This window comes from Psammomys obesus, unplaced genomic scaffold (assembly GCF_907164565.1).
Source record: "Psammomys obesus unplaced genomic scaffold, mPsaObe1.curated_primary_1811, whole genome shotgun sequence".
In the NCBI taxonomy this organism is placed as follows: Eukaryota; Metazoa; Chordata; class Mammalia; order Rodentia; family Muridae; genus Psammomys; species Psammomys obesus.
Window position 1 is genome coordinate 14,010,670 of NW_026596069.1, and position 27,818 is coordinate 14,038,487.

At 38.7% G+C, this 27,818-nt stretch overlaps 1 protein-coding gene across 1 annotated transcript in view; it reads left to right on the forward strand.

Moving 5' to 3' along the window:
• Ccdc178 (coiled-coil domain containing 178) overlaps nucleotides 1-27,818 on the forward strand; it is a 267,043-nt gene that overhangs the window by 162,060 nt on the left and 77,165 nt on the right. Inside the window, exon 13 of the mRNA XM_055625711.1 lies at nucleotides 19,118-19,267. Within this exon, the coding sequence (XP_055481686.1) occupies nucleotides 19,118-19,267 (150 nt within the window). The remainder of the gene's footprint in view (nucleotides 1-19,117; nucleotides 19,268-27,818) is intronic.

Sequence of the window (27,818 nt, forward strand, 5' to 3'; positions counted from 1 at the left end):
GATAGATAGATAGATAGATAGATAGATAGATAGATAGATAGATAGATTTTTAAAAAAAGAATGTCCCCTGTCTTAGATTATCAAGGAGCCCTTGGAAGCTTCATTTTCCCCCCGAATCAGATGGCCTTGGCAATTTATGTAAAAATATCAAGAACTGTAATTAAGCATGATAGCATTACACTAATGCTTGGAACCTCAGTACTTTGGCAGGCTGTGAGTGAAACAACCAGGCTCAGGAAGGCTGAAACAAAGTCAGTAGGAAATATCAGAGAATTACACTCCCCAGAGAGTGCACATTGCACTAATAGAATGTAGAAACAACTAGGTATTGTTCATGAAAAATAAGATTCATTGTGTTTTATGGTAAATGGATTAACATCAAAATTTTAACTTTTGAATGTATCATCTTTTGACATTTGCAGTCATTGGCCTCAGAAAACTCAGAATCATTGCTTTAGGATGTAAACTTCATTCAGCAAATGCCAGAATAGACAGACAGAGAGATACATACATACATACATACATGCATGCATACATGCATACATTCATACATGTGGAATATATTAATACTTACGTAGTTCATACACACAAGTGTAAACGTATGACATATGAGTAGACCCACACAGTTTCTATTACATAGCAACGTAGGGTCCCTTGCATGCAGGCCAATAACTTCTCAGACTGCAATCTGGACCAGATGTGTTGCTGTAGGAATAAAGCATATAATGTACCTAATGTTTGCAAGACTACACAATAGGTAGATACTTCCTTCTCACCCCAGCTGGTGATAGTCTATGCCCTGAAGCTTAGAGATTTATAACCCTTGTAATTTTACCCTAAACAGAATAATTGCAGATGCTACTCCATTGTATGATTTTAATTAGTGGTGAGAACTCAGCCTGGATGTTAAATGTCAAGATAATGAATTTCCACTGGGTGAGATACCTAGAATCTTTAGAAATTGCTCGATATCACAGATTTTATTTACTTGTGATTATTGTCTTACTCTAAAATTATGTAGGAAATATTATAATATGATCATTTTTCCAGAAAAATAAATAAACAAAATAAATATCTATACTTTGGTTTCAAAGAAAAAAATCTTTAAATATACCAAGTGTTAATGCTTTTAAATAATTTTCATAAAATAATTCAATGCATAAAATACAATGTGGTTCTCGAAAGTGAAAATGTTCAAGACAATGGAGTTAGAATGTAATTAATTTTGCTTTCCTGCTGACAAACTTTTGTTTTCTTTTAGTTTGGTTTGGTTCCTTGACTCTTACTCTTGCCATGTAGCCCAGGCTAGCTTTGAAGTTGCAATCCTGCTGCTCTGTGTCCTGAGTGTTAGGATTGTATGTGTGGTGCCCCCGTGCCTTGATCAGAGGACTTTTAAAACATGCTGAGAACATCTCGTTTCACCACTGGTCATTCTATAAGGAAAACTTGGGTAGGACTGGGTTTTAAGGAATCTTTGTTTACAAAGACTTTCCTCGAATACCACCAATGTGTTTTTATATAACAACAGAGTGCACAAAAGTGTTATTGGTGTTATTGAAAAGAAATTCAAGTGTTTTCCATAGTCAGATTAGTTCTGAAGAATTGTTCCATTCACAGGTGTGCATTTTAATCAGCATGCATTTCCTTTAATTCCCGTGGTTTCAGAGATTTTTACACTTTTTTTTCCTGATGGTCATAAGAACACACGGTGTAGTATAGAGTAGTCACCAAGCAATCATAGCAGAGATCATAGAGTGGAGTCCAAATGCTGATCTTGTCTCCTCTTGGGTTTGACAAACTCGGCATTAAAGTTAGTAGGCTATGAAGGGTAATAGTGAATCCCTGGAGACTGCCACCGGAAAACTCAAGAGTCTCTGATTCCTCTTCCACTGAGCTCTACTTCTAATTTATTTTTTTATTAACTACAGTTTATTCACTTTGTATCCCAGCTGTAGGCCCCTCCCTCCTCCCCTCTCCATCCCACTCTCTCTCCCTCATCTCCTCCTATGCTCCTCTCCAGTTCACTGGTAGGGGAGGTCCTCCTCCCCTTCCTTCTGACCCGAGCCTATCAAGTTTCATCAGGACTGACTGCATTGCCCTCCTCTGTGGCCAGGCAAGGGTGTTCCCCATCAGGGGGAGGTGATCAAAGAGCCAGCCACTGAGTCCATGTCAGAGACAGCCCCTGTTCCCCTTACTAGGGACCCTCTTGGAAACCAAGCTGCTATGGGCCATATCTGTGCAGGGGCTCTAGGTTATCTCCATGCATAGTCCATGGTTGGAGCATCAGTCTCAGAAAAGACCCCTTTGCTTTTGGTTCTGCTGCTCTCCTTGTGGAGCTCCTGTCAGCCCACCCCACCCCCAGGTCTCTCATCTCCCTCTTCTTTCACAAGACTCCCAGCACTCTGCCCAAAGTTTGGCCACAGTCTCAGCATCTGCTTTGGCACCTTGCTGGGTAGAGTCTTTCAGAGGCCCTCTGTGATAGGCCCTTTTCCCGTTCCCTGTCCTCTCCTTCTTTCGATGTCCGTCCAGTTTGTCTTTCTGAATGAGGATTAATCATCTTACCCAGGGCTCTTTTTACCTTCCAGAGAAACATGGCCCATGCCTGGAGTTCACTCACCGAGCTATCCAGGAAACAAGGAATATAAGGCTAGAAAACAAGTAAACAAGAAAATAATTTGTAATTGACTTCTATGAGGAAAACCAGCATTAAAATATGATTAGACATGGTCACTTAGCTTCTGTTCTGAAATTAATTATATTTATTCCTAGAGACTACACAAAGGTTGAAGATAAAGAAAAAGGTTTAACATTGATATAATCTAATAAATTAGGTGAGACCTGGGCATGGTGGCACACGGCTCTAATCAGAGACCTTGGAATGCAGAGATGGTTCTCAAGTTTGTGGTCAGCTTACAGTAAATACTGAGATCCCGTCTAAAACAAAACAAAACAAAAAAAAATAAATAAATAGGACAGATGATTTGGTTTCAGTGCCTCTTCTTGTATGGAACATGGAAGTTGTATATGTTTAATATATGTTAGGAGAATGCTTGGGATGAGGGAATAATTTGAGGAAACTGTGTTTACATGAAAACCATGTGAAACTGGAAACATTTTTATCAAAATTTAAACAGCAACATGACACTAAACAACCATGATAATATAACAGTGAATTTATGAAAGCAGAACAAATTCTTGGTATTTAAAAAAATAGCTTATAAAGCCCTATTCGAAACTTTATCATTTATCACTTTGACAATTCAGCTTTGAGGAGAAACATCAACGTACAAACTCTGCTTTAATGTTCAAAGAAAAAAAAAAGCACTAGAGAAAAAAGTTTAAGATATACGTTTTATCACTTCAGCAAGTAGCACTTTAATCAATATGACAAAAACAGACCATTTAAACTTCCCATCAGTTCTTGGTTGTGGACCTGTTCATTTTTTTTTTTTTTTTGAGTTGACCCACATTTGTTTTTTTTTTTTTTAATTTTATTTTTTTCTTATCAGTTACATTTTATTAACTCTGTATCCCAGTTGTGTCCCAATCCCTCATTCCCTCCCAGGCCCTCCCTCCCTCCCTCATCTCCACCGTGCCCCTTGCCAAGTCCACTGATAGGGGGGACCTCCTCCCCATTCATCTGACCCTGTTTTCTCAGGTATCTTCAAGTCTGGCTGCAAAGCTCTCCTCTGTGGCCTAACAGGACTGCTCCTCCCTTGGGGGGTGGGGAGGCCAAAAAGCCAGTCATTGAGTTCCTGTTAGAAATAGTCCTTGTTCCCCTCACTATGAGAAACCAATTGGTTACTGAGCTACCACAGGCTACATCTGAGCAGAGGTTCTAGTTTACATTCATACATGGTCCTTGGTTGCATGTCAGTCTCAGAAAAGACCATGTGCCCAGATATATTTGGTCCTTGTGGAGCTCCTATCCTTTCCTCATCAGACTAACTCCCCTTCTTTCTTATGATTTCCTGTACTCTGCCAAAGGTTTGGTCATGAGTCTTTGCTTTGAAAACACTGCTAGTTAGAATCTTTCAAATGCGCTCAGTAGACTCCTGTCATACGTTCAATGCGCATCCCATCTGTCTTTCTAAACGAGGATTGATAATCTTACCCCATGTCCGCTCTCTTGATTATCTTTTTTAGGTGTATAGATTTCATTATGTTTATCATATCTTATAGGTCTATATAAGTGAGTATATACCATGCTTGTCTTTCTCCTTCTGGGATATTTCACTCAGGATGATCTTTTCTAGATCCCACCATTTGCCTGCAAATTTCATGATTTCCTCCATTTTGATTGCTGAGTAGTATTCCATTGTGTAAAAATACCACAATTTCTGTACCCATTCCTCCATTGATGGACATCTGGGTTGTTTCCAGGTTCTGGCTATTACAAATAATGCTGCTATAAACATGGTTGAGCAAATATCCCTTTTGTGTACTTGAGCAAACTTTGGGTATATACCTAGCAGTGGTATAGCTGGGTCTTGAGGAAGCACTATTCCTAATTGTCTTAGAAAGCGCCAGATAGATTTCCAGAGTGGACCTGTTCATTTTCATTCAATCACTTTATCCCATGTCAGGCTGTGAGGGAAGATTTTATTATTATAAGAGATGATAACACTAACACAGAAACACACCAAAGGCCTATTATTCCTTTTGTACCTTACTGCAGTCCTCATATAAGCACATTAAAACTAAGTAAAGCTTTTCTACCATTCATGGAGTAGAATGGAATATGAAAGGGCAGTTAAAGATGAGTAAAGTTGGGTCAGCAGATGTTTGAGTCATCCAAAATTAAAATAATTTCTAGCTTTAAAACATCAATAAATTTGTATGACTTTAACACTGAAAGGATCAATTCATAATCTCTATAAATATAAAAAAACCTTGCTTTGAAACTCTTGATTTTGATACACTTATGTACATTTTTGATACCTTTTGACAAACTAGAAAAGAAATGATCTAACATGATAAGAGACAAGAGGCAGCTCTAACAAGAGTCATAAGAACACACTGAGTCCACTTAGTGTTACTTTGTATGCATATTTTTACGTAAACTTATGCATATGTCTATGACAGCTCAAATTGGATAACCTATCAGGGGGTAGTCCATAGAAAAGATGGATTCTTCCTCTCTCAGTAGCCATTGACTGCCTGTACCATTTCATCTAGAAGTGGGGCCCTGTGAGATCCCCCCCTTTACATCGCCATCTTAATGGGTGTTGTCATTGTGCAGGGCTTTTGGGCAACCACATTATTGAAGTTTTATGAGTACATCTTCCCTGTCATAGGTAGAAGACAGAGTCTTGCGTCAAACTCTCTAGTCCTCTCGCTATTGTGATACGTCTGTCCCCTCCTCAACTATCTCCCCGATCTTTAGGTATGTATAGGGGCCGTATTGTAGGTATCAATTGGGGCTGGGTACCTCATGATATGTTGTGCTCTATGTTCTAGTCAGTTGTATGTAGATCCTGTAGTAATCTCCAATGGCATCAAAAAGAAGATCCTTTGATTAATAGAGATTTTAATGAATACTAAATAGATTTGTTATAATCTTTTGTTAAGGAATATGTACCAAGTACAACACTCTTCAACTCTTTTCATAAAACGCAGAGATAAGAGTGATGCCTATCTATTAATATATTTACAGAACATGTTTGTAAGTGTGTTGGACTTGAAGGCATGCAGTGAAGTTTGTTTGTGTGTGTACGTGTTTATGCATCTTCCTGTGGATGTCAGAACTCATCTGTGGATACATGTATGCACACATATGTATATGTGGAGGCCAAAGAACACCATCAGTTGCTCTCTCTCAAGTGATGTCTACCTTGGTTTCATTGTTCTATTTCTTTTTTGTGCTTTTTTTCTTGCAATGTTATTTCTAGTAGAAGATTTTTGTGTATTCAGTTTTAGTTCCTAAGTTAAATCGTTACTAACTCATAGGTGACATTTTTTAAACTTACACTGTTTTGCAGAATTATTTGCCTAATCAGCTAATCATTTGATATTTTAAAAGATATTAACTATCAAGACCTTTATATTTGACAGAACTGGAAATTCATCATAATACGTAGACTGACATTTAATGATGATGAAGAAACGCGAGATTGCAAATCCCTTCAGGTTACCTTAGAATGGGTTGGGTAAATCCTCAAAAGGTGACTATATTTATTTCACAGGAAAGATGAGCATCAATCTGTTGCAATTATAAATAAGAACTTAGTTAAGCAAGCATGCCACGGACTATAATACATGTTAGAATTGTTTTGCCTGTGGTGACTGACATCCTTCAAATGGTCTGCACGTGTTAGAAACCACACACTCTATGCAAAATTTTAAAAACATCAAATGCTCAAAATTATTTATCAACATGGTGCAAAGCCTTGAGCGTGCGCATGTGTCATGGGGTTGTTAGCTCTATAGGCGCTCTCGATATGCACAGGGCAGCATACTCTATGCAGTATCTGACTGAATTGTTCATGTCTAGAACCCAGTCAACACCATGTTAGTTGTTTTTCTTTCTACTTCTAACCACCACTTCTAATCTGGAAGCTTAACACACAAACTTCTCTCGCGGCTCTGTAGGTCAGAAGACATTCATGGGCCTCCCAAGTTCACATCAAACAACTACAAGGTCCTTCCCACCCAGGAGCTCAGGGAAGCCTGTGTCTCTGATCACCTAGGTGGGTGGTAGAATTGAGATTCTGTAGTCACTCCAACTAAGCATCTCTTTTCCTTCCACTCAGTACTGAGGACCATTTCTGCTGTCTAGACAAGAGCCTGCCTGCATCCTTTGCCTATAGCTTTCTTCTTCCATCCTCAAAGCCATTTAACTAGGTACAAGTTGATTGTCTGTGACTCTCATCAGCACCACACTTTAAGTTTCTACTGCTTCTTCCTTTACATATCTTTAACTCAAAATATTCTGTAACCCTTAACACAACCTGCAAAGTCCCTGTTGGCCCGTATGTCAGAATACACAGGTGTGGGGTCCTCAGACTCTAACTTTTATAAGGAAATACAATGGGTGTGGCCTTGACTGGGTGTGACTGACACATGGAACAGCTCTTGCTGAGATGGAACTGAAGAAAGGAGAAATCCTAGGAACTGGGCAGCCCTGCTTCTCTCTTAAGAAAAGGGAAAGCATACGCTGTAGTTGCCATTAAAGAGACTGTCACTTCCTCCCTTTCAGACCATCCAAATATACAGCAAATGTATGATTTCTGTGCTCCAAAATATTTTGGATGAGGTCACTTAAATGATGCTTTTAATTTGCGATTTGCAATTTCCACTTGCCCAGAGGGTTTAAATGTGTATCTGTGACTGTAAAGACACTCTGTAACTTAAAAAAAAAAAAAAAAGAATCACCTCCACCCATTTCATATGAGACTCCCTTATTCTTTTTTTAGAATGTTAATCTCTGGGTTGTGAGGACGGAGCTTATCAAAGTGCATGAATGCAGCAAAGCAGGTGGTTTAGATCCTTGCTACTGTTCCAGGGAAAATCTGCACGTACGCCGGGGTGCAGCACAGACAGATTACACAGTGAAATGCTTCCGCAAACTAGAGTTTAAAGACCTGGAAACCTTATTATTTTTCTCAGTCAAAATGTAAATGGATAAATTCCTATGTTTTTAGGTTGTAAACATGAATCACGAAGGCTTCTCTAAACAGCTCAAAAAACGTATCTTGCGCAAAAATGCCAGTCCTGTATAATCCTCCGAGAAATCCCACTCACTTGAGAACACTTGGCTGAGGTGGACACTTTAAAAAGCAAGTGAGTCGTGTTCACTACACCTGTCTCTTTTGTGCGGGCACCTCTGTGCTCAAGAGGGCATGAGGATTACATGATTTCACTCATCTATTAACTGAAATGATGCTTGCTGAGTCTAAGCATCCCACGTAAGGGCACAAAGTTAATACGGCAAAAACAGTTCAAACAGGTGGGGAATTAATACAAGGTTAATAACTGCAATGAGACGGCAGCGGCAGGGTAGATAAGTGTCTGGTGGAAGACTGAAACGCTCTCAGTACTGTTTTTATTGCCCTTTTTATGAGAAGAGTCGAAACGTTTATCTTTTGTGTACATGTGTGTGGAGGCATTCTCGTCTGTGGACACCCGTGTGGCTGAGTGTGCAAATTTATGCATGTGACTGTGGAATAAATTCTCAACAGCTCAACCACTCTCTCCTTTCTCCTTTGGAGTCAGTCTCTCACTGAACATGGAATGACGACCTCAGTTAACCTGTTATTGTAATAGTTAGACAGGGTCAGTAAACCCAGGGATTTTTCTGTGTCTGCCTTTCCAGTGCTGGCATTACAAGGCATATGCCACCCAGTCGTGGTTATTTGGTTTTGCTTTCCCCATGATTGAAAATTAAAATGCATGGAACTGAACTCAGGCCCTTCTGCGTACATGAAAAGCACTTATGGACTAGTATATCTCCTTAACATCTTTGTGCACTTTGCCACATCACGATGCACAGCAATTGCTTTAAGTTCATTACAAATTACTTCCCAATTAAAAAAAAATCCTCTAAATACAGTGTTTTATTTTTGTGTTTCAGCCTATAGTGAAGTCAGCTTTGCGTATTTTATTTTTTCTGTTTCTACTTCTTTTCATATTTTCCAAAAACTAAAAACATAAAATACTATTTTCATAGTTCTATGGATAAGAAGGTAAATGTAAATGCACATGTCATGACTTTAACTCTACTTACATTCTCTTGCCTCGTTGATACTGTCATTCCCAGGCTGAAATGAAAGGTTGACACCGGAGCACAAAGTGTCTTTGTGTCTCTGATCTTTCCAGGTAGAATAAAGATGTGGACCCAGGAGGACTGCAAATCGGATTAGGAACAAACTGAGACCCGAAAGGGTGTGGGACTCAAACCAACCAGACACCCAGTTGGATGTGGTATCATCCATGTATGATCTGGGACAGGAAATTGACTCTCTTGTCCTCCATTTCCTGTTAAATGTAACAGGACTGGGGTTTTGTTTGTTTTGTTTTGTTTTGTTTTGTTTTGTTTTGTTTGGGTTGCTGTTGTCAATTCCCATTCCTGAAGGGACTACACCATGTGTTAAAACTAACTTGAAGGCAAAATTAAGAGTAGTTGTGTGATGTACCACTTTGTGGTTATGTTTGACATCTAATTAGCATGTGTTATCTTATAACAAGAGGAATTTATTTTTAATCTGGTGTAATATGCACATGGACATGATAATAGAAGAAATTCAAAATTAAGCCTTAGCCACAAATATAATAAGAGATCAGGTTATCCAACCTCATCAATAACACAGGGCAAAGAAAAATTTCATCTTAAATTTTCAGCAAATTCTACACTCACATATCCATATCTTTATCCTTTGTCCTTTCAGATTAACCGCCCTCTAGTTTGTGGCGCAGGTTCTAGGTCCGTTCTTGCAGTTTCTACAGTTATGTAGCAGAGCGTTTCTTTACGATGGTTAGTTATCACCCCTTAACTCTCTTCTGCTGATGACCTTTTAAAGCAGCATAATTGGAGGAAGTAGTGGCTATTGTATCAGAATGTGCATCCCATGGGCCAACAAGGCAGCACATTAATGCTCTGCATCATCCACTCAGTGTGCAGCGCCATCAGCACGAAGATATTATTCTTTGTAATTACATAAAGAAAGGGTCTATTTAGCGTTAACTGACCTTTCCATGACTGATCAGCCTTTGCCACCAGTGAAGTAGAAATGTACATCATTAAAATGTGAGTAAATAGGAAACTCTCCTAAATCTTAAACTATTCGAAGCACTGGTTTCTCTGGAGGAGAAAATGGCTGTTGGGTCTTTCACTAAGAAGTAGCACCCTCAAAAAAACCGTCTTTAAAAATATCGACAAATCAGGGTACAATTAGGTTGAAATAATGAATGAGAACACTTTACGAGGAAACTATGAATGTCTAATAATTTTAAATCATTAGGAAAACATTCTTAAAAGCAAGAATGTTCAGGTTAAAACTTGTAAGTTTAGTTAGCAATAACAAATAATTTACGGAAATTAATACTGCCATGATCAGCTCATTTCAGAATTGTTTCTAAGACATCACACACTTTATATATAATAATTGAAGTCATGCACTTTAATTTAGAATATTTCTCTCTTTCTGTTCCTGTTTGTTCCTTATCTTCTTTCTGTAACCAGCTATTTGGAAAACTCTGAAGCGATGGTTCTCAATCTGTGGATCATGACCCTCTTGGGGTTACCTAAGACCATCTGAAAACACAGATATTTACATTACAATTCATAACAGTAGTAAAAATACAGTAATGAAGTTGCAACAAAAATAACTTTATTGTTGGGGCTCACCACAACATGAGGAACTATATTAAATGGTTTCAGTATTAGGAAGATTGAGAACCACTGCTCTAAAGGAATATCTATTATAAAAGAAAATTTGATCAAAAAGAAATTTATTGTCTAGTTTAAGCTGGGTGTATGGTTCAGCTGGTAGAAATTATGCTTAGCATGCAGGAAACCCCAAGTTGAATCTACAGCACAATGTACAAATGGCCATGATGCTCCATAAATGTAATCCTAACACTTAGGAGGTAGGGATCAGAATCTGAACTTCATCCTTCACTCCATAGTGAGAACAAAGCCTGGGATACATGAGACTGTGTCACAACAATCACAGAGCATAAGAAGCATTTGTGTAAGCTTTCTTAAATGCTCCTATAGAAGAAAACATCTCCTTCTTTTTAAACGCACACCAGTGTTAATTGGCTACTTTTGAATATTTAATAAACGACACCATGTACATATATGTACATGTAAGTTTGCATATGTGAAGTGTATTTGGAAATCCATTTAAAGGCTGACCCTTTCCTCAAAGTTCACTCATCCCTTCCCCCAGAACTGGTCTTTCATGAAACTACTACTCTATGTGGCTATGTATTCTGGCCTTCATATTCAGCCTGTCAAATGTATCTGTGTGAATGGCTCAAATTTCTTTTCTGGTGGAAAGCTCCTTCTACTCTGAAACTGTGTTTTTCACGTGGCATCCATAATCCTTGGTCAAATACACCCAATGAACAAAAATGAAAAGACTCATAAGGAACAAATGTAATTAATGTAAAATAGTCACAAATACTGATTCACGTATTTGCTACAGGAAGCTTTATGACAATGGCCATTAGAAACATTTAAGAAACCAAAACAGGAGATCACCGTCCACCCAGGTGGGGAGCAAGGATGAGGCACTCTGTCTGAGTGCTGGAGCAGCAGAGTTACAGAAAGCCTGACCTTGAAGTCTGTCAGGGATAGGTGTGCCTGGCCAGCTCTGAATACAGTCTCCATCCAGCAGTAGTGTCTCTACCAGCCTCCAAGTATACTACTGTAGCACTAAGTGTTTCTTTTTAATTAATAAGTCAATGTGGAGCATTTTGCCATCATGCGATGACTTTGAGGCATACAACAACCTTGGTGCAGAGGGCTGATTTGTTCACTCACAAATCAAGAGTGTTCTTTTAAGACTAATTATCGCAGAACTCAAGTTGGACAAGAGACTGGTTTCCATGGCAGCGCAGACAAGGAAGTTGGTCCTGGGAGAGTTAAAACAGTTATTTGCTCCTCCGAGGCTTCCGGGTATCGACACATATCACTCTTACAGGCCTGCTCCTCTGGAACACTGGGAGAAGTCTTGCTTTCCGTAGTAATTGGCATATAGATTTTAAGGCGGCAGCTATGCAACGATGCCTCTGTGCACACAGTAGGTGATGCATCTAATAGAGTCTTCCTCCATCTCTGCTGTGCTCTAGACGTGGTTGGAGCATTTTTATCCCCCGTGGTAATGAATGTGCATTTGTGAGCCAGAGCGCTATGTCTGTGGTCTAACGCATGTTCATCAGAAAGCACACTTCTGAAGTGAGTATTCATAGAGAGCTGAAGACCCAGTCTCCAGACTCATTTACTCAGAAGCCTATGGCTGCACATCCTAAGAAATCAGTCTTAGTTCTTAATGCTTGCTTTAATGACATCAAAATGACACTCTAAAATTGGAGTGATGGGTCGGTCAGTAAAATGCTTGCTTCTTGAGCATAAAGACTTGAGTTCAATTACCAGAACCCACATTAAAAAAAAAAAAAAAAAAAAGCCAGTGTAGTTGTAATCCTAGCTAGAGGCAGGAGAAGAAAGGCAGATCCCTTGGGGCTTACTGGCCACCTAACCCACCCGATGCAGTGAGTCCCAAGGCCAGGAAACAGAGAAGTTAGATGATGCCTGAAATTGTCCTCTGGCCTCCTCCATGTTCTCTTTCTCCTCACGCATGTGAATAGACATGCACGTATGCACTTCCAAACCCCAAGACCCCATGCTTACAAAGTATGCCTGTATGCAAACCACCAATCTAGTGCCAAGAGGTTTGGCAAATCATGCAGGTACAGATTTACTGGTACGTAATTGATGCCGTTTAGTTACTTTTCTATGGCTCTGACAAGCACCTAAAGAGAAATAGTGTAAAGAAAGACTGTTTGGGCTCCCAGATTCAAAAGTTGATCCATATTTAGCCAGTTTCTGTTGTTTCTGGACTGCGGTGAGGCAGAGCACCATCGCGGCAAGACACAGAGGAGAAAAGGGGACTTTCCATATCAGTCGGGAAACAGACCTGCTTCCTCCACCTAGGCCCCAACTCCCGAAGTTTCCAGCACTTTCCAAACTAGCGCCACCTCCTCGAGACCAAGTCTTTGACACACGGCCCTGTGCGAAGAGTTGGTATCAAAACGAGGACAGACTAGGTAGTGCCTTGGCTTCTGTACAGGGTCACAGACTCTTAAATGCTCCGGACTTGAAAATGAGCCTGAGTTACGGCAGCGTGCTTCAGTGGGGTGGGGCTGTGTGGGTGTCTTTTGTTGCTTATGCCATTAGCAACACTTAAAAGCCAAAAAACAAAAAACAAAACAAAACAAAACAAAACAAAACAAAAAAACCCTACAGAACATTTAACATATCTATGCGAGTCTAATTCACACATTATTTATTAATACCCTAAAATTTCTAAAGGGACAGGAAAACCTTCCCTTTGATTCCCATATTTGCTCAAGTGTATACCAGCCCATGTGGCAGAGTAACTTCGAGCCCAAGTCCACTCTACATCCACTACACTGGTTTGCACTTCTTGTACTAGCCTGGAGTCCCTGGTGAGTCCTATCATATCAATCTTTTTTAATCCCTAGATTAGCCTCAGAGCTGGGACCACAGAATGAACTTAGTAAAGGTTTGTGGAGCAGGCAGCTGAATGAGCAAAATAGATAAGAGAAAATCTAATAGGGGTGTTAAAGTAAAATTTGTCAACAAATACTAGCAGTACAATTTCTATGTTGGAGTGTTTTCTGGAGGGAGACAGTTCTTTCCGGAAGTTGGGGTGTTGTGATTTACCTGAGCATGTAGGCACAGCAGCTTCTTACAGTACAGTGCTAGAAGGGAAGTGAGGAGCCGTTTGCGACAAACATAATAACCAAGAATCAAGTGACAGGCAGATCATCAGGAAAGATTAAAATAAATAGGAGAAGATAATTATATAGCGAAATAAGAGTTTGAATGAGAACTGGGTCAGGAAATGACAACTCCCTTAGGATACATACCAATAGAACCTGGCCCTTTTGCTTGGAAAGCCAGATCTGAATACCTATATCAAACATCACTAAGGAAATGGATGACACATTACAACATGATTATTTTATAACATCTTTTAAGGCAACTATATAGACTTTCTACATGTTCTGTCGTACCAATCCTTTCTAATCCCTAGATTGGCCACAGGGGTGGGACCATAGAATGAACTTAGTAAAGGTTTGTAGAACAAGTAGCTGAATGAGCAAAATAGATAAGAGAAAAACTATTATGGATGTTTCTACGTGTCTCCTTTCGTGCAAACAATGAAAGTGTTTTAACCATTACCATTATCTAGTTTGAATCAAATGTTTCTTTTATAATCTCCTTAATGTCAATTCCATCTTAAAATTTTAAAACATTTTTAGTCAGTTGAGGCTTTCCCTATGATAGGTGTTTCAACCATAGTCTGGAATTCTAGAGTATTGTAATACGAAAGTCCATGATCTAGGTCTTTCCAGTGAATATGTCATTCCTATTCAAATCATAGGCTATAGAATGATGTAGATAAAAATATCACAAGAAATGGAGTTTGAATAATCAAAAAGTTCATAGTAGCTTACAGTAAAGAGCAGCTTTCCAGGGTCCCACATTCTCCTTTCTCTTTTTTATATATATGCCCCAAATTTTGGGTTTCACTTTCTTGCACAGCATGAAGATGCTTTAGACATTTGCAGCTGCAACTGACTCTCTCCCTCTCATTACTGGAAATGGTAGGAAATTCCACCTGTATTTGTAAAGACTTCTGTTGTGGTAAAAACAGAAAAGTAAACATACATGAATCAAAAGGAAGATTGCTAAAAATGGGGAGCTGTACTATAGGAGTGTTGCTCGGCATATATTCTGCAGATACTTAGAAACAATAGAAGATGGTTTCCCTTTGAACCCTTGGTCTCAGGATTCAGTTTTCAAAAGTTAAAGTAATGGTTCTTATTTAACAAGAAGGAACTTGCGTGTGCCAGATCACAAGGCAAACTGAGAACAAAAAAGCTTAGTGATTTGTCTTCATTGTTGGTTGCCACTAGGTTTTGTGAAGGCAACGCTGCAAAGTTTGTAAGAGTGCTGGCTCATAAAATGGCACATTGCATATGAGAGTACGTGATCTGGTGCCAGTTTGTCTGGATCAAAGCCCAGACACTCCACATAGAAGCTGTGTGCTCTTGCAAATGATCTTGGTGCTTCTGTTCTGGTTATTACAGTCTTCAAACTTCATGGGGTAATGGGGTCATTAATGTTGTTCATGATTCTATGTTAAACATTTGGACAGGAGGTAAGAACAATGGATTGTCATTGTTTCTCACTTCTAGACCATCAGCTGAAAAACATACACATAGATGGGAACCTATCTCTAACTCTCTCATTCACTGACAATTCATGTCAAGTCTCTTCACTGACCCATTGACATGTGATCTTCCTCTGTGACCTAGATCCCTTACAACAGACATGGTAGTCATTGCAAGGCTGAACATCACAAAAGAGAAGGTCAACCAGAAGTTGTATGCTATCTATAAACTAGCCGAAAAGTCACAGCATTATTTCTACCATATTTGACTGGCTGAATAAACCACAAATATATTGAACAGCCAAAGAAGAAACAAATAGAATTCACCTGTATATATAATGACAAGATTTTTTTTTTAAGCATGTTTGACTGAAAATATTGCTGTGGCCATTTTCCAAAAATTACAAATTTCTCCATCTGGTGTTTCATTATTTTGACTTTCTTTCTCTGTAAAGGGAGAATAACATCTCAGAGAGTTGCTCGAAAGGAGAATTGAAGACATGCTGCCTTGTTAGGGTACTTTATCATTCCAGGAGGCACTCCTGAAAGTTAGCTGTTGCACCGGCTTTCCTTCTTTCTGTCTGATTTCTTGTTTTCTTATTGTGTCATACATCTAGTGAGAATAAAATTTTAGAATGCTGGGTAATATCTTTTCTCATTAAGATGACTGCTGAACTCTTATTTATTGTGTGAATTCATGATTTATTGCTCATGCTTAGCTAAATCCAGCTTTGTGTGTAACTATTACCAGAAGAAATGAAATGCACTTTGTAGTTTGGTCCAGGAAGTGCACAGTTCTCCTGTTGGGATGTCCTATACCTACTTACCCTATGGGAAAGGAATGAAAAAGGAAATAGTGACAAAATTAAACTGAAAATGAAGACAAATTCCAATATGAAAACCACAGTTTAAAGAGTGAGGAAAACTCAGTGAGAAATGAAAAAGATTGTTTAGATAATTTGGAGTCTTGATCTGTCTTCTTTTTATAGGATTTCTATGGGTGGAGGAGAAAACCATTTTTATGTAGAAATACTTTGAGTATCACAGGCTTAGCATGTAACCTGCCCTCAATAAACTATATACAACTTAAAAGGTTTTGAAAACTCCAAAACTCTAAAGAACAACATCTAAAACCGAGCAAAGCACATATCCCTTAAAATAGTCCCAAATGTAAAGCCTTAGTGTGCATTATCCTCATGTACTGAACAGTTTCACTCCTTCATAGTACAGTATAAGATAGTATAAGTGACTCTTTACCATTATAACAGCTTGTTATAGTATCACAAAGACTGTCACATAAAAGTTTGCAAATAAAATATGTGGTTTTATTAAGGAAAATATATGCAACTTCTAAGTGATATTATATTCATTCTTCAATCATCTACTACACATCCATACATCTAATCATTCATTTGCTCATCCTTCCATTCCTTCACTCATTCTTCATCTGTCTGTCCATTTATTCATGTACCCTTTCATTCATCAATTTATTCATCCATCAATCTGTCCATCTATACAATCATTTTCACCTACTTATCTATTCACTTGTCCATTCATCTATTTATCACACCTCTACTTACAGCAGCTTTTCTGAGAAACATATCTTTGGGATGAACGAATTAATAGTCTCAGCACACAGGAAACTTACAAAGTAGCTTCTGTTCAGCCCTTTATTAATGTATTTAATTTCCTAATAAAATACTAGGAGAAAAAACTGTCATATCTCCTAATCATCAAAGATTAACAAATAATTTTAGATATTACATTATGCTAAATGTTTACTTAGTAAATTATGGAAAGATGAGCAGGTATTCATGAGTCTCCTTTTTATCAGGACACACTTCCAATGTTAATCATTTCAATCATTCTTGATAAAAAAATGAGAACCAAATAAATAACAATAAGTATAGTATCGAGAAATATGATTTTGGCTAAATTTAATATATATGTTAATCAAAAAGTACAAAATACCTAGAATACTACAGTCTAATTATAATTTGTGTAATCTGTTAATAAAAATTTTTCACACAATATCACAAAATTCTTGAGGCATACTATCAAGTCTGAGTAACTAAATAGAAAGTCCTGAATAAATAACAGAATGAGAAAATAAATGAATGAAAGAATGAATGAATTTCCTAATGTTGTAAGCCGCTGTTCAACCCGCAGAGTTACACACCCAAGGTTGTCCTCTCATCCACACAAACGTGTGATTGTGCGCACCTAACTGAATACACACATACGCAAAGTCATACAACTCTAAAGGTAATCTTGAAAATGTTTTTTTTTTATGTTCAAAAGCATTCAAAAAAGCAGGTAAACAAACAGAAAACTCAAAATGATCCTTGTCATTTTTCAGATTTTCAATCCAACCAGCTGGGAGATTTTAATGAATGGTTAGGTATCAAAATTATGACAGCTATCATTTAAAAAGGAGCACCACCAAATGAAAATATTCACCAACATTTGTCCTCCTAAGAAAAAATATAATTATCTGTAAACGTAGGTAGGTTTACAAGATGCGACTTCCAAATATTTTTTTTCATACATGAAATGCATTTTATTTTGGTAACATGAATAAACACTGTCATTATGCAGATATACAGAAGGGTATTTGCTAGAATTGGTAATGAAAAGAACTACTTAAACTATCACATCACAGAAATGTTTATTACTACAGAATATCTGTTTTCAAGATAGTGTGTATTCTAATCTCTCTTTTTGTGCATTTATAGTAACACTCATCATCAAATACTTAATTGCAAGTTATTCACATGGTTTCTTTGGGTCTATAAATTAATTTTTCCAAAGATCCAAGTCCTGTGAACATGCTGATTGATAATTGAGCCCAGCACTTCCAAAAATTTTGAATAATCACTCCAAAAATTAGGACAAGGGCATGTGAAATGGGTGTCAGTTCATCATTCTGGCTTCCTGGAGAAGAACACCAGTGACACAGTGCTCATCACTCTAGATCAACAGGAAGATCAGGACTCCATGAGAAATATGTCTACTGGCCTTAATAAATCTTTAGGTGTATAAATACAGAAATATTGGTACAGGCAATTTTCTGCTAAATTACATTTTCCTGTTCATATTCTCACACCACGTATGACTTCTAACAACAGAACCAAAGGCTCAATGGAGAGCCTTTCACAGAGGAATGCTTTAATTACTTTACACTAGTTATTTTTATATCTAGTGGTTTAATCACCATGGTTAATCTTTTATTGGTCTCAAAACATTTTCAGCAATGTGAATTATGTATTAGACAAAGTGTTGCTAATTCAGAATAGATTCACACCAAAGGAATGATTAGATTAACAGGTTTGGAAATATTAAAGTCTGTCAGTAAATTACACAGTTTCTGAAGCACCTAAGGCAAAGTTCTTCTAATAATTTTTTATTGCATTTTGTTTAGTGTGTGTGTGTGTGTGTGTGTGTGTGTGTGTGTGTGTGTGTGTGTGTAAATGCCCATGACGTAGCGCATGTGTGGAGGTCAGAGCACAACCACAAGCATGGTTTCTGTGAGGCCATCTATTTGCATCTTGAGATAGGATCTCTCACTGGGGCTGGGTCTCCCTGCTCATTAGCCCAGACTCTAAGCCCTGACATCCTCCTGTCTCTACCTCTGTAGTCCTGGGATTGTACCAAGCCTGGCTTTTCACCTGGCTTCTGAGGGAGGGAACTGCATCCTGTGTGCACGGCAAATACTCTACTAACCGAGCTATTAGCAATCCTCTCCTGTTCTTGAATGTTCTGAGTGTTGACACCCAAATTCTACAGACAGAAATGTCTTCTACAGGTGAGAGCACAGAACCATGTGACAGGAAAACCATGTGGGGAACAAGAAGGACCCTCCAGAGGTGCTGAGCAGAGTTTCCCAGGACAGCTTGGTCCTGTCCATAAAAGGATCAGACAAAAAGCTGGTGAACTCACACAAATTACACATCGTTGATCAAAAACAAATAAACAAATAAATCCAAATCTCTGCATCCAGAAGAAAATGAGTGTAACTAGAGAGCTTCCTGGAATCAAAGCACACATTTATTTTATTTTATTTTTTTACATTTTGTGTTAGTAATTTTTTTAGTATTTTTAAAATATTAAAGTTCAAACAAATTTGCACAATATTAATATATGTGTGTGTGTGTGTGTGTGTATTAACACAAATATTTTCTTTCCTCTAGAAACTTCAAGAAGAATCCCTGGAAGAAAACATGCGTTTAGCCTCAGAGTATCAAGCCCTGCAGATGATGGTCTTAGAGGAAAAAGACATTTACCTCAACAGATACGACAGACTGCTCTCACTCAATGATTCAGTTTGTGTGAAGAAAAAGGTATTGAATTTACTTTAAAAAATAATAATATATCTTAGGTGTAAAATGTGGTCACTGTGGGTGTCTGAAATAAGAGACTGGTTATCTAGGCACAGCGGCACACACAGTGGCACACAGCATAAGTAATCCCAGCGCTCTGGGAAGCAGAAGCAGGCAGGTCTCTGTGAGTTCCAGCCAGCCTGGTCTACAAAGTGAGTTCAGGCAGCCAAGGCTACGCAGAGGAACCCTGCCTCCTGAAGAAAAAAAACTACAAAATGGTATGGTTTCCCTTACTTAAGTTTTATTACATGCTTATGTAATATTGTATCGTTATGTGGTATTTCATAATTAAATACTACCGATGCTAGGATTGAATCTTGGAAGATACTTAAAACAAAAAATTCTCAGTTTTAATTCTTTTGCTAATATTTATTTGCATTTAGTTATTATGATCATAAATCCTAATTATTTTCTTACTTTGCTGAAGTACCTATGGTATTATATATTTATGGTTTTAATTCTAACTCTATATGACTTTGTATGATAGGTCTCTAAATCTTCTTTTTTATATATATGCCCCAAATTTTGGGTTTCACTTTCTTGCACAGCATGAAGATGCTTTAGACATTTGCAGCTGCAACTGGCTCTCTCTCTCTCATTACTGGAAATGGTAGGAAATTCCACCTGTATTTGTAAAGACTTCTGTTGTGGTAAAAACAGAAAAGTAAACATACATGAATCAAAAGGAAGATTGCTAAAAATGAGGAGCTGTACTATAGGAGTGTTGCTCGGCATATATTCTGCAGATACTTAGAAACAATAGAAGATGGTTTCCCTTTGAACCCTTGGTCTCAGGATTCAGTTTTCAAAAGTTAAAGTAATGGTTCTTATTTAACAACTTGCCCAGGCTTAAGAACCACAATTAATGGGTATTTTGCCTATTGGCATTACCCGATGCCAATGTGTGTTCTGTAAGTTGCAATTTAAAACTTCAGTTCTACGTGCAGCTGCAATAAAGAATGTTCGGGGCGAAAGGCTGGGATTGAAGTTTCATCGGACAGTATTGAAAGGATACCTTCTAAGTTATTTACTCTTTTGAATCTCAACTTCCTCGTGTATAAATTAAATTTTACCTCACAAGATAATAGATTAGGAATAAAGTAAAAGAAAATCATGGTATATTTTTTCAAAAAGGAAGCTATGAGATATGATTATTGTATTCACCCCTGTGCTGCTTGTACATGCTATTGTTCCTCATACATCCTCTCAGAATAGTGTTCAAGCTTCTGTATTTCCTGAAACAAAGAAGGATACTCTATAGAGAGACCTCTTTGGAAGGATTCTTTGGGGGATGAGGCTCCTTAGGAAGATGCTCTTTAGACAGAGGCTAGTAGGTTAGTTAGTTAGTTAGCTAGTTCAGTTTATTCACTTTGAATCCCAGCCGTAGCCCTCTCCCTCATCTCCTCCCAGTCTCACCCACCCTTCCTGTTCTCCCTCTATACCCCTCCCCTAGTCCACTGATAGGGGAGGTCCTCCTCCCCTACTATCTGACCCTAACTTATCAGGTCTCATCAGAACTGGCTGCGTTGTCTTCCTCTGTGGCCCGGCAAGGCTAACCCCTAGGGGGAAGTGATCAAAGAGCTGACCACTGAGTCCATGTCAGAGACAGCACCTGCTCCCCTTATGAGGGAACCCACATGGAGACTTAGTTGCCTATGGGCTACATCTGAGCAGGGGTTCTAGGTCCTTTCCATGCATGGTCCTTGGTTGGAGGCAGGAGATATTGCTCAAAGGTTAAGAGCACTGACTGCTTTTCTGGAGGGAGGCTTCTTAAAAGGAGGCTCTTTAGAAGTATATGCAGTAAAAGGAGGTTGAAGGATATTTTGGGAAGACCTCTTTAGAATAAGGGTCTTTCCAAGGACCTCTTTGGAAGGATTCTCTTTAGAAGGATACTTGAAGGATCTCTTTGGCAAGACATCTTCATGCTTTTTCGAGGGACCTCTTTAGAAGGACATCTTTAGAAGAATGATTGAAGAACGTCTTTGGAAGGGCCTTTTTAGAAGGATTCTCTCTCTTTTGTAATTAAAAACAACAAAAGACTTTGTCATTTCTGTAATCAAATGTAATTATGGTAATGACATGAAGAGTTGTTCAGCATCAATAGTCAATCATGAGTAAAATACAGGGGAAAAAAACAGTAAAACTTAGATAAGAAGTAAAACTTCTGCCAGCACCTACTCCTATAACCTTCCTATGTCTTCCTACTCACTCTTGCTTTGATTTTACACCTTATTCTTCTTTTTATTTTCCTCTTTTGTTTTTCTTTTAATTAAAAACAGAGTTTTCTCAAGTCCCAACCACAGTTTCACCTCCTTCCACTCCTCCCAGCTTCTTCCCACACCACTCTCCCTCAGATACACACCCTTTCACATTCCCGTTCATAAAAGAGCAAGCCTCAAGAGACAACAGCCAAACAGGATAAAACAAGATATAATACGGAACAAAAATCCCACAAATTGAGGCTGGACAAGTCAACCCAGCAGGAGGAAAAGAGTCCCAAGAACAAACAAAAGAGCAGAAATACACTTGTTCTCTCTATAAATGCAGAGGACCTGGGGCAGGCCCATTCAGGCCCCATGCTTGCTACTTCAGTGTGAGCCCATGTGAGCTGATTCAGTAGGCATCCTCCATTCCCCCTGACTCCTAGTCTTCCTTCCCCCTCTTCACGGGTGTGTTCTGATCTCTGAGGGGAGAGACCTGATGAAGACCTCCAATTTAGACTTTTTCTCTGTTTGTCTGGCTGTGGGTCTCTGCACCTGTTCCCATCTGCTGCCAGATGAAGCCTCTCAGAAAATGACTGGACAAGGCACTGATCTATGAGTATAGCCGAGTATCATTAGGAATCATTTCATTGATTTTTTTTTTTTTTGCTGGACATGTTCTGTTTTATCCTAGGTCTCTGGGTTATCCAGTTCCTGGCTATCCATGTAATAAAAGACATAGCCCCCTTCTCATCATCTGCCCCTCAAGTTAAACAAAACACTGGTTGGCCACTCACACAAGTTCTGCCCCATCATTGACTGCCCCAGCACACCTTGCGGGCAAAACAGATTGTAAGTGAGGGGTTTTGTGGCTGAGTTGGTCTCCAGGTTTCTCTTTCTACAGCCTGAAGAGTACCTTCTCGCACCACAGAGACTAGAATATAGGAGTGAAGGCTCCATGAAGGCATGAGTTCAACATCTCTAAGTTATGTAGATGTTACCCTTGGCAACAGGCCTGTCAGTTGTCAGAGAACAGCCTTTTTTCCTAACATCAGCATGAGTTGGGATCTCAGTGGGACTCCCCCGCCCCAACTAACAACTCAGCCAAACGCAACCCAGTCCCACCGCTGAGAGCCTTTCATGCCTACAAAAGATGGTCAGTTCAGACTCTGTATTCTTCATCGCTAGGAATCCTCACTAGGGTCATGGTCATAGATTCTAAGAAGTTTCCAAGGCACTAGGTTTACACAGCACAACTCCCTAGTGTTCCCCAATTTCAACTGTCTCACCTTACACTCTCTCCCTTCACATCTTCTCCCAACTCACCTGATCCTTCTCACTCCCATCTCTGCCCACCCCCAGTCCACCTGCAAAGCTTATTCTATTTTTCCTTCCCAGTGGATACATACCATATTCTTCTTTCAAGGTCTTGATTACCTCTCTCAGAATGACATTTTCTAGTTGCATCCTTTTGCCTGCAAATTTCATGATGTCATTTTTTTTTTTTTAACAGTTGAGTGATACTCCATTGTAAAAATGTTCCACATTTTCTTTATCCACTCTTTTGTTGAGGACCATCTACATTGTTTCCAGTTTCTGGCTATTATGAATAAAGCTTCAATAAGCACAGTTGAGCAGGTGTCCTTGTCATAGGATGAGACAACCCTTTGAGTATATGCTTAAGAGAGATAGCGATGGATCTTGAGGTAGATTGATTCCCGATTGTATGAGTAAATACCATAGATTTCCATAGTGGCTGTATGACTTTGTACTGCCATTAGCAATAGACAAGTGTTCCCCTTGTTCCACATTCTCACCAACATGAGCTGTTACTAGTGGTTTTGATCTTAGCTGTTCTGACAGGTATAAGATAGAATCTCAAGTTAGTTTTGATTTGTATTTCTCTGATGGCTAAGGATGTTGGACATTTCTTTAAGTGTTTCTCAGCCATTTGTTATTCCTTTATTGAAAATTCTCTATTTAGGTCTATACCCCATTTTAATTGGATTAGTTGGTGTTTTTTATGTCTAAATTCTTAAATTCTTTATATATTTTGGATACTAGCCCTTTATTGAATATGAAGTTGGTAAAAAATCCTTTCCTATTCTGTAGGCAGTCCTTTGTCCAATTGATGGTACCCCTTGCTTTTCAGAAGCTTTTCAATTTCATGAGGTCCCATTTATTAATTATTGGTCTTAGATATGATATGGTCATATCTTAATGTTCTCAAAACATTATTCAAGTTTAGAAGTATCTCTCTATGTAGATGGAGTCATTTTCAATCTTTTCATGTATCTTTGCATTGATATTTAGTCAAATATATTAGATGTGTTGCAAGTCTCTGGAAAGAAGAAAACAATAGTTAATATTCTGTTTGTCTTTTCTTAATCAAGGGGTAAATGAAAGAGTATGGGCACTTAAACAGTGACAGGTGACAATGATAACATTAGATTTATGTCATGTTAACACAGCTAGAGTCTTTTGGGAAGAGATCACTTTAACTGAAAAATGTCTCTACCAGATAGGCCTGTAGGCAAACCTGAGTTGCATCTTTTGATTAATGATTTATGTGAGATGTACCCGATCACTTTGGGCAGTGTCATTCCTGGGATAGTGGTCCTAGGTGCTATAATAAAGTAGTCTGGCTATGAGTCTAAGCATCTGCTTGATACCCTGATGGGTAGAGTCTTTCAGAGGCCCTCTGTGGTAGGCTCCTGTCCTGTTCCCCCCCCACCTTTTTTTTTCTGCTTCCAATGTTTATCCCATTTGCCTTTCTGAGTGAGGATTGAGCAACTTCCCTAGGGTCTTCCTTCTTGTTTAGCTTCTTTAGGCATACAGATTTTAGTATGTATATCACATATGTCTAATATCCACTTATAGGCGAGTATATACCATGTGTGTCTTTCTGCTTTTGGGTTTCCTCACTCAAAATGACCTTTTCTAGTTCTATCCATTCACCTGCAAATTTCATGTTTTTAATTCCCAAGTGGGTTCCCTAGTAAACAGAGCAGGAGATGTCTCTGAAATGAACTCAGTGGCCTGCTCTTTGACTACCTCCCCTTAGGGGAAGCAGCCTTACCAGGCCACAGAGGAAGACTATAAAAGACAGTCCTGATGAGACCTGATAGGTTAGGGCCAGACAGAAGAGGAGGAGGACCTCCTCTATCAGTGGATTGGGAGAGGGATATGGAAAGAGAAGAGGGAAGGAGAGTGGAATTGGGAGGAGATGAGGGAGGGGGCTACAGCTGGGATACAAAGTGAATAAATTGTAATAAATAAATTAATAAATGAGTTAATTAACAAAAACGAAAGTAGTCGGAGCAAGGCATGAGGACAAAGCCAGAAAGCAGTATTCATCCATGTCCTCTGCTTCAGTTCCTGCCTCCGGGTTACTGCCTTGTTTGAGGTCTTGCCCTGATTCCCTGGGTGGTGGATCTTAACTCTAAAATGAAACGAACACTTTTCTCCCCATGTTGCTTTTGTTCAGGTTGTTTTGTCACAGCAACAGAAACCCTAGACACTTAACACCTTGTTTCCATAGTAAGAACGTCCTCTCCATACCTTTGATTGAATGAAAGTGACTCTTGGTACAAGATAGAAGGAGCCGGACTTTGATTAGAACAGGCATTCAGGGGCCACTGTGAGACATTGGCTTCCGCTTGTGATCCTTCAAACAGATCACTTTCAGCATATCTGTTTCAGGAAACTCTCAAGATTTATTTGTACTTTCAGCCATTTTTCATTCCCATCCTTCAGCAATGGAGGTCATTAAGTGCAGGTCGCCCTTGTCGGTGTCATGTAGGATCAATCTGCTGCGATGGACAAAGAGGCCATATTGAAGCTGTTAATCTGTCAGTGAGAAATCGTATGTCATTAGCATCTAGTGTGCCACTCATAGGATGGAATCTGGCCGTCAGAAACAAGACAACCCTTTAATATTTTAGTCTATTTCTTCGATATCACAGCCTTTCCTGTGTATATGGAAGGAGTTTAGTGTTCCACTCAGCCTAGTTTGGAGTACAGGAACGCAAAGGTTAACCCTATGAATTTTGTGTAAACTTTTTCTGTCTGATAATAAATTTCCTTCGCTCAACCTGAATTGTTTTTGTCATGATAAACAATTATATTTTAATATTTTTTATTCTCAAGGGATATTACTTTCCCTACAAAGATTTTATATTTTTATACTTCTTTGTATTTGTAGACCAAACGTAGCAAAGCCTGATGGAAGAGTAAATCAAATTAAAGATAATGTTCCCTTCCTTATCATAATTTTGCACAGAGACATTTCAAATGTTAGAACACTGCAACATTGCTCTCGGTGGTGATATTATGTCTGTTTATTTGGATGTGTTTCTTGGTACCCTAGGGCTTTTCAAATTTTCACTGATGGGTCTTCCCCCTTTAACCCTCAGAAAGAGGCAAAGCAATTATGCAAAATTCTTATTTGCCCCATTCATGGGTAACGATAGAATCAAATCCAATATGAAACTTCTCAGATGTCAAAATTAAAGCTAAAACTAAAAATAAATTAAGAAAAAATCTGAAAAGGGAGTTTTGCTGCCATGTGTATCAATGTATTTTCATCACTTTCTTAAGCAGATTTTGAGCACATTTTATATTTTCTCTTTAAAACTGAATTAATATTTCAAGGAAACTATAGGCCTTTGTTTCAAGTGGCATCTGAAATTCTTAGCCCACAAAGAGAGTTAAGTTAAGCTGTCCTGCAAAATAGTAGTATAATCTGCTGGCTGAAAAAAAAAGATTGCTTCCAAAACTGGTTATTAAAATATTTTTAATTCTTTCAGAAGCCATTCATAAAGTTTAACCCCTTCCCATAGAAAATCCTAGTGTTTGTAAATGAAGAAAATAAAACCTAGCACTCGATGTAATTTAATGGTTATTTCTAGTAAACATCCCTCATATATTTGTGTGTATATGTGTATAGACTTATTCTTGTGTGTGCTTCTGTGTGTGTGGGGGGGGGGCAATGACCCTATGTACTATGAATGTGAATTTAGCAAGTGTTAACTTTTTAATGCTCGCCCATCCTAGATTCTTTCCTGTTCCTATTGTCAGCAGGTCCTCTGTAAGAAACAGAAACGGGGCTGTGGCTCTCCTGAGGTCACCAGTGTAGACGAGAATGGACTGAAATACAACTTGAGTCTGTGTACCATCAACTTACTTCACCCTAGTGTAATAGCCTCTTTACTAATTCATAACAATGCCGTGTACATCTCATCATAAAACATAAGAGGCCACATAAGACACATTCCTGTAATGTGCAGCTGAAAGGAAAGGTTTGTTGATCACTAGTTGTCTCTGTGATTTTGTCTGTTTGGTCTCCCCTTTTCAATGGCCACTTTTGGGACAGAGAGCCCCCTATTTCATTAGAAGTGATTTCACTTCCATAGAACTGGGGATCTGCTTCATAATTATGATTTTTAATCTTCGCAACTAGAAGCAGCCTTAAATAAGTTCCCTTCCCTTACAAAGTAATTTTACAGATGCATCATATTGAAAGGACGTAGGCCCTCAGTGACTTAATATGTACACATAAGAATTATAGTCTGTTTTGGACACAGTGGTAACTTAGATTTGAGTGTTATATTCAGTAGATTGTGAGTAGCAATGTGCTGGGATTTGTTTGTTTGTTTGTTTAATGAGCATTGCTATCCGGGCAGTCTTCATAGAAAGCATCACTCTAAAGTGATGTATACACATGGTGAATCTGAGATCAATGGAAATGGTCCCTGAGGGACAGAATACAAACAGCATTCATTTATTCACTGAATTACTCAAAAAGAATTATCAATCAACCATCATCCAACAAAGACATGTTAGGTGGCTCAGCACAGCCAGCCTCGTCTCTGCTCCAGTATTAAAGCCAGGCTGGATCCCTTCTCAGCTGCAGCAGAGATTCTGAGTTCTCCAGCTGGCTCTCTTCATCCTACAGAGGAAGAAACCCAAAATGTTGCTATTCGATTTACATTGCCAGGTTCAATTAGACAGATCTCCATCTTTAATTCCAGATAACATTGTATCTGCTATAGATTGCACTGCTTTCTTCTGTCTTGATTTAATCATCAGCTGTGGTTTCCTGTAGCCCTTCCTTGCAAATGTTAAAAGTTGCCTTGCTAGAGGCTTGTTCACTACAGATGGAGATACATTTCTTCTGAAGGAAAACTGCAACTATTTTAATAGCTTTTGCCTAAAATTGCCAATAAAGACCCTGCAAGGGTCTCTCTCTTTCATAGACACACACACACACACACACACACACACACACACACACACACACACACACACAC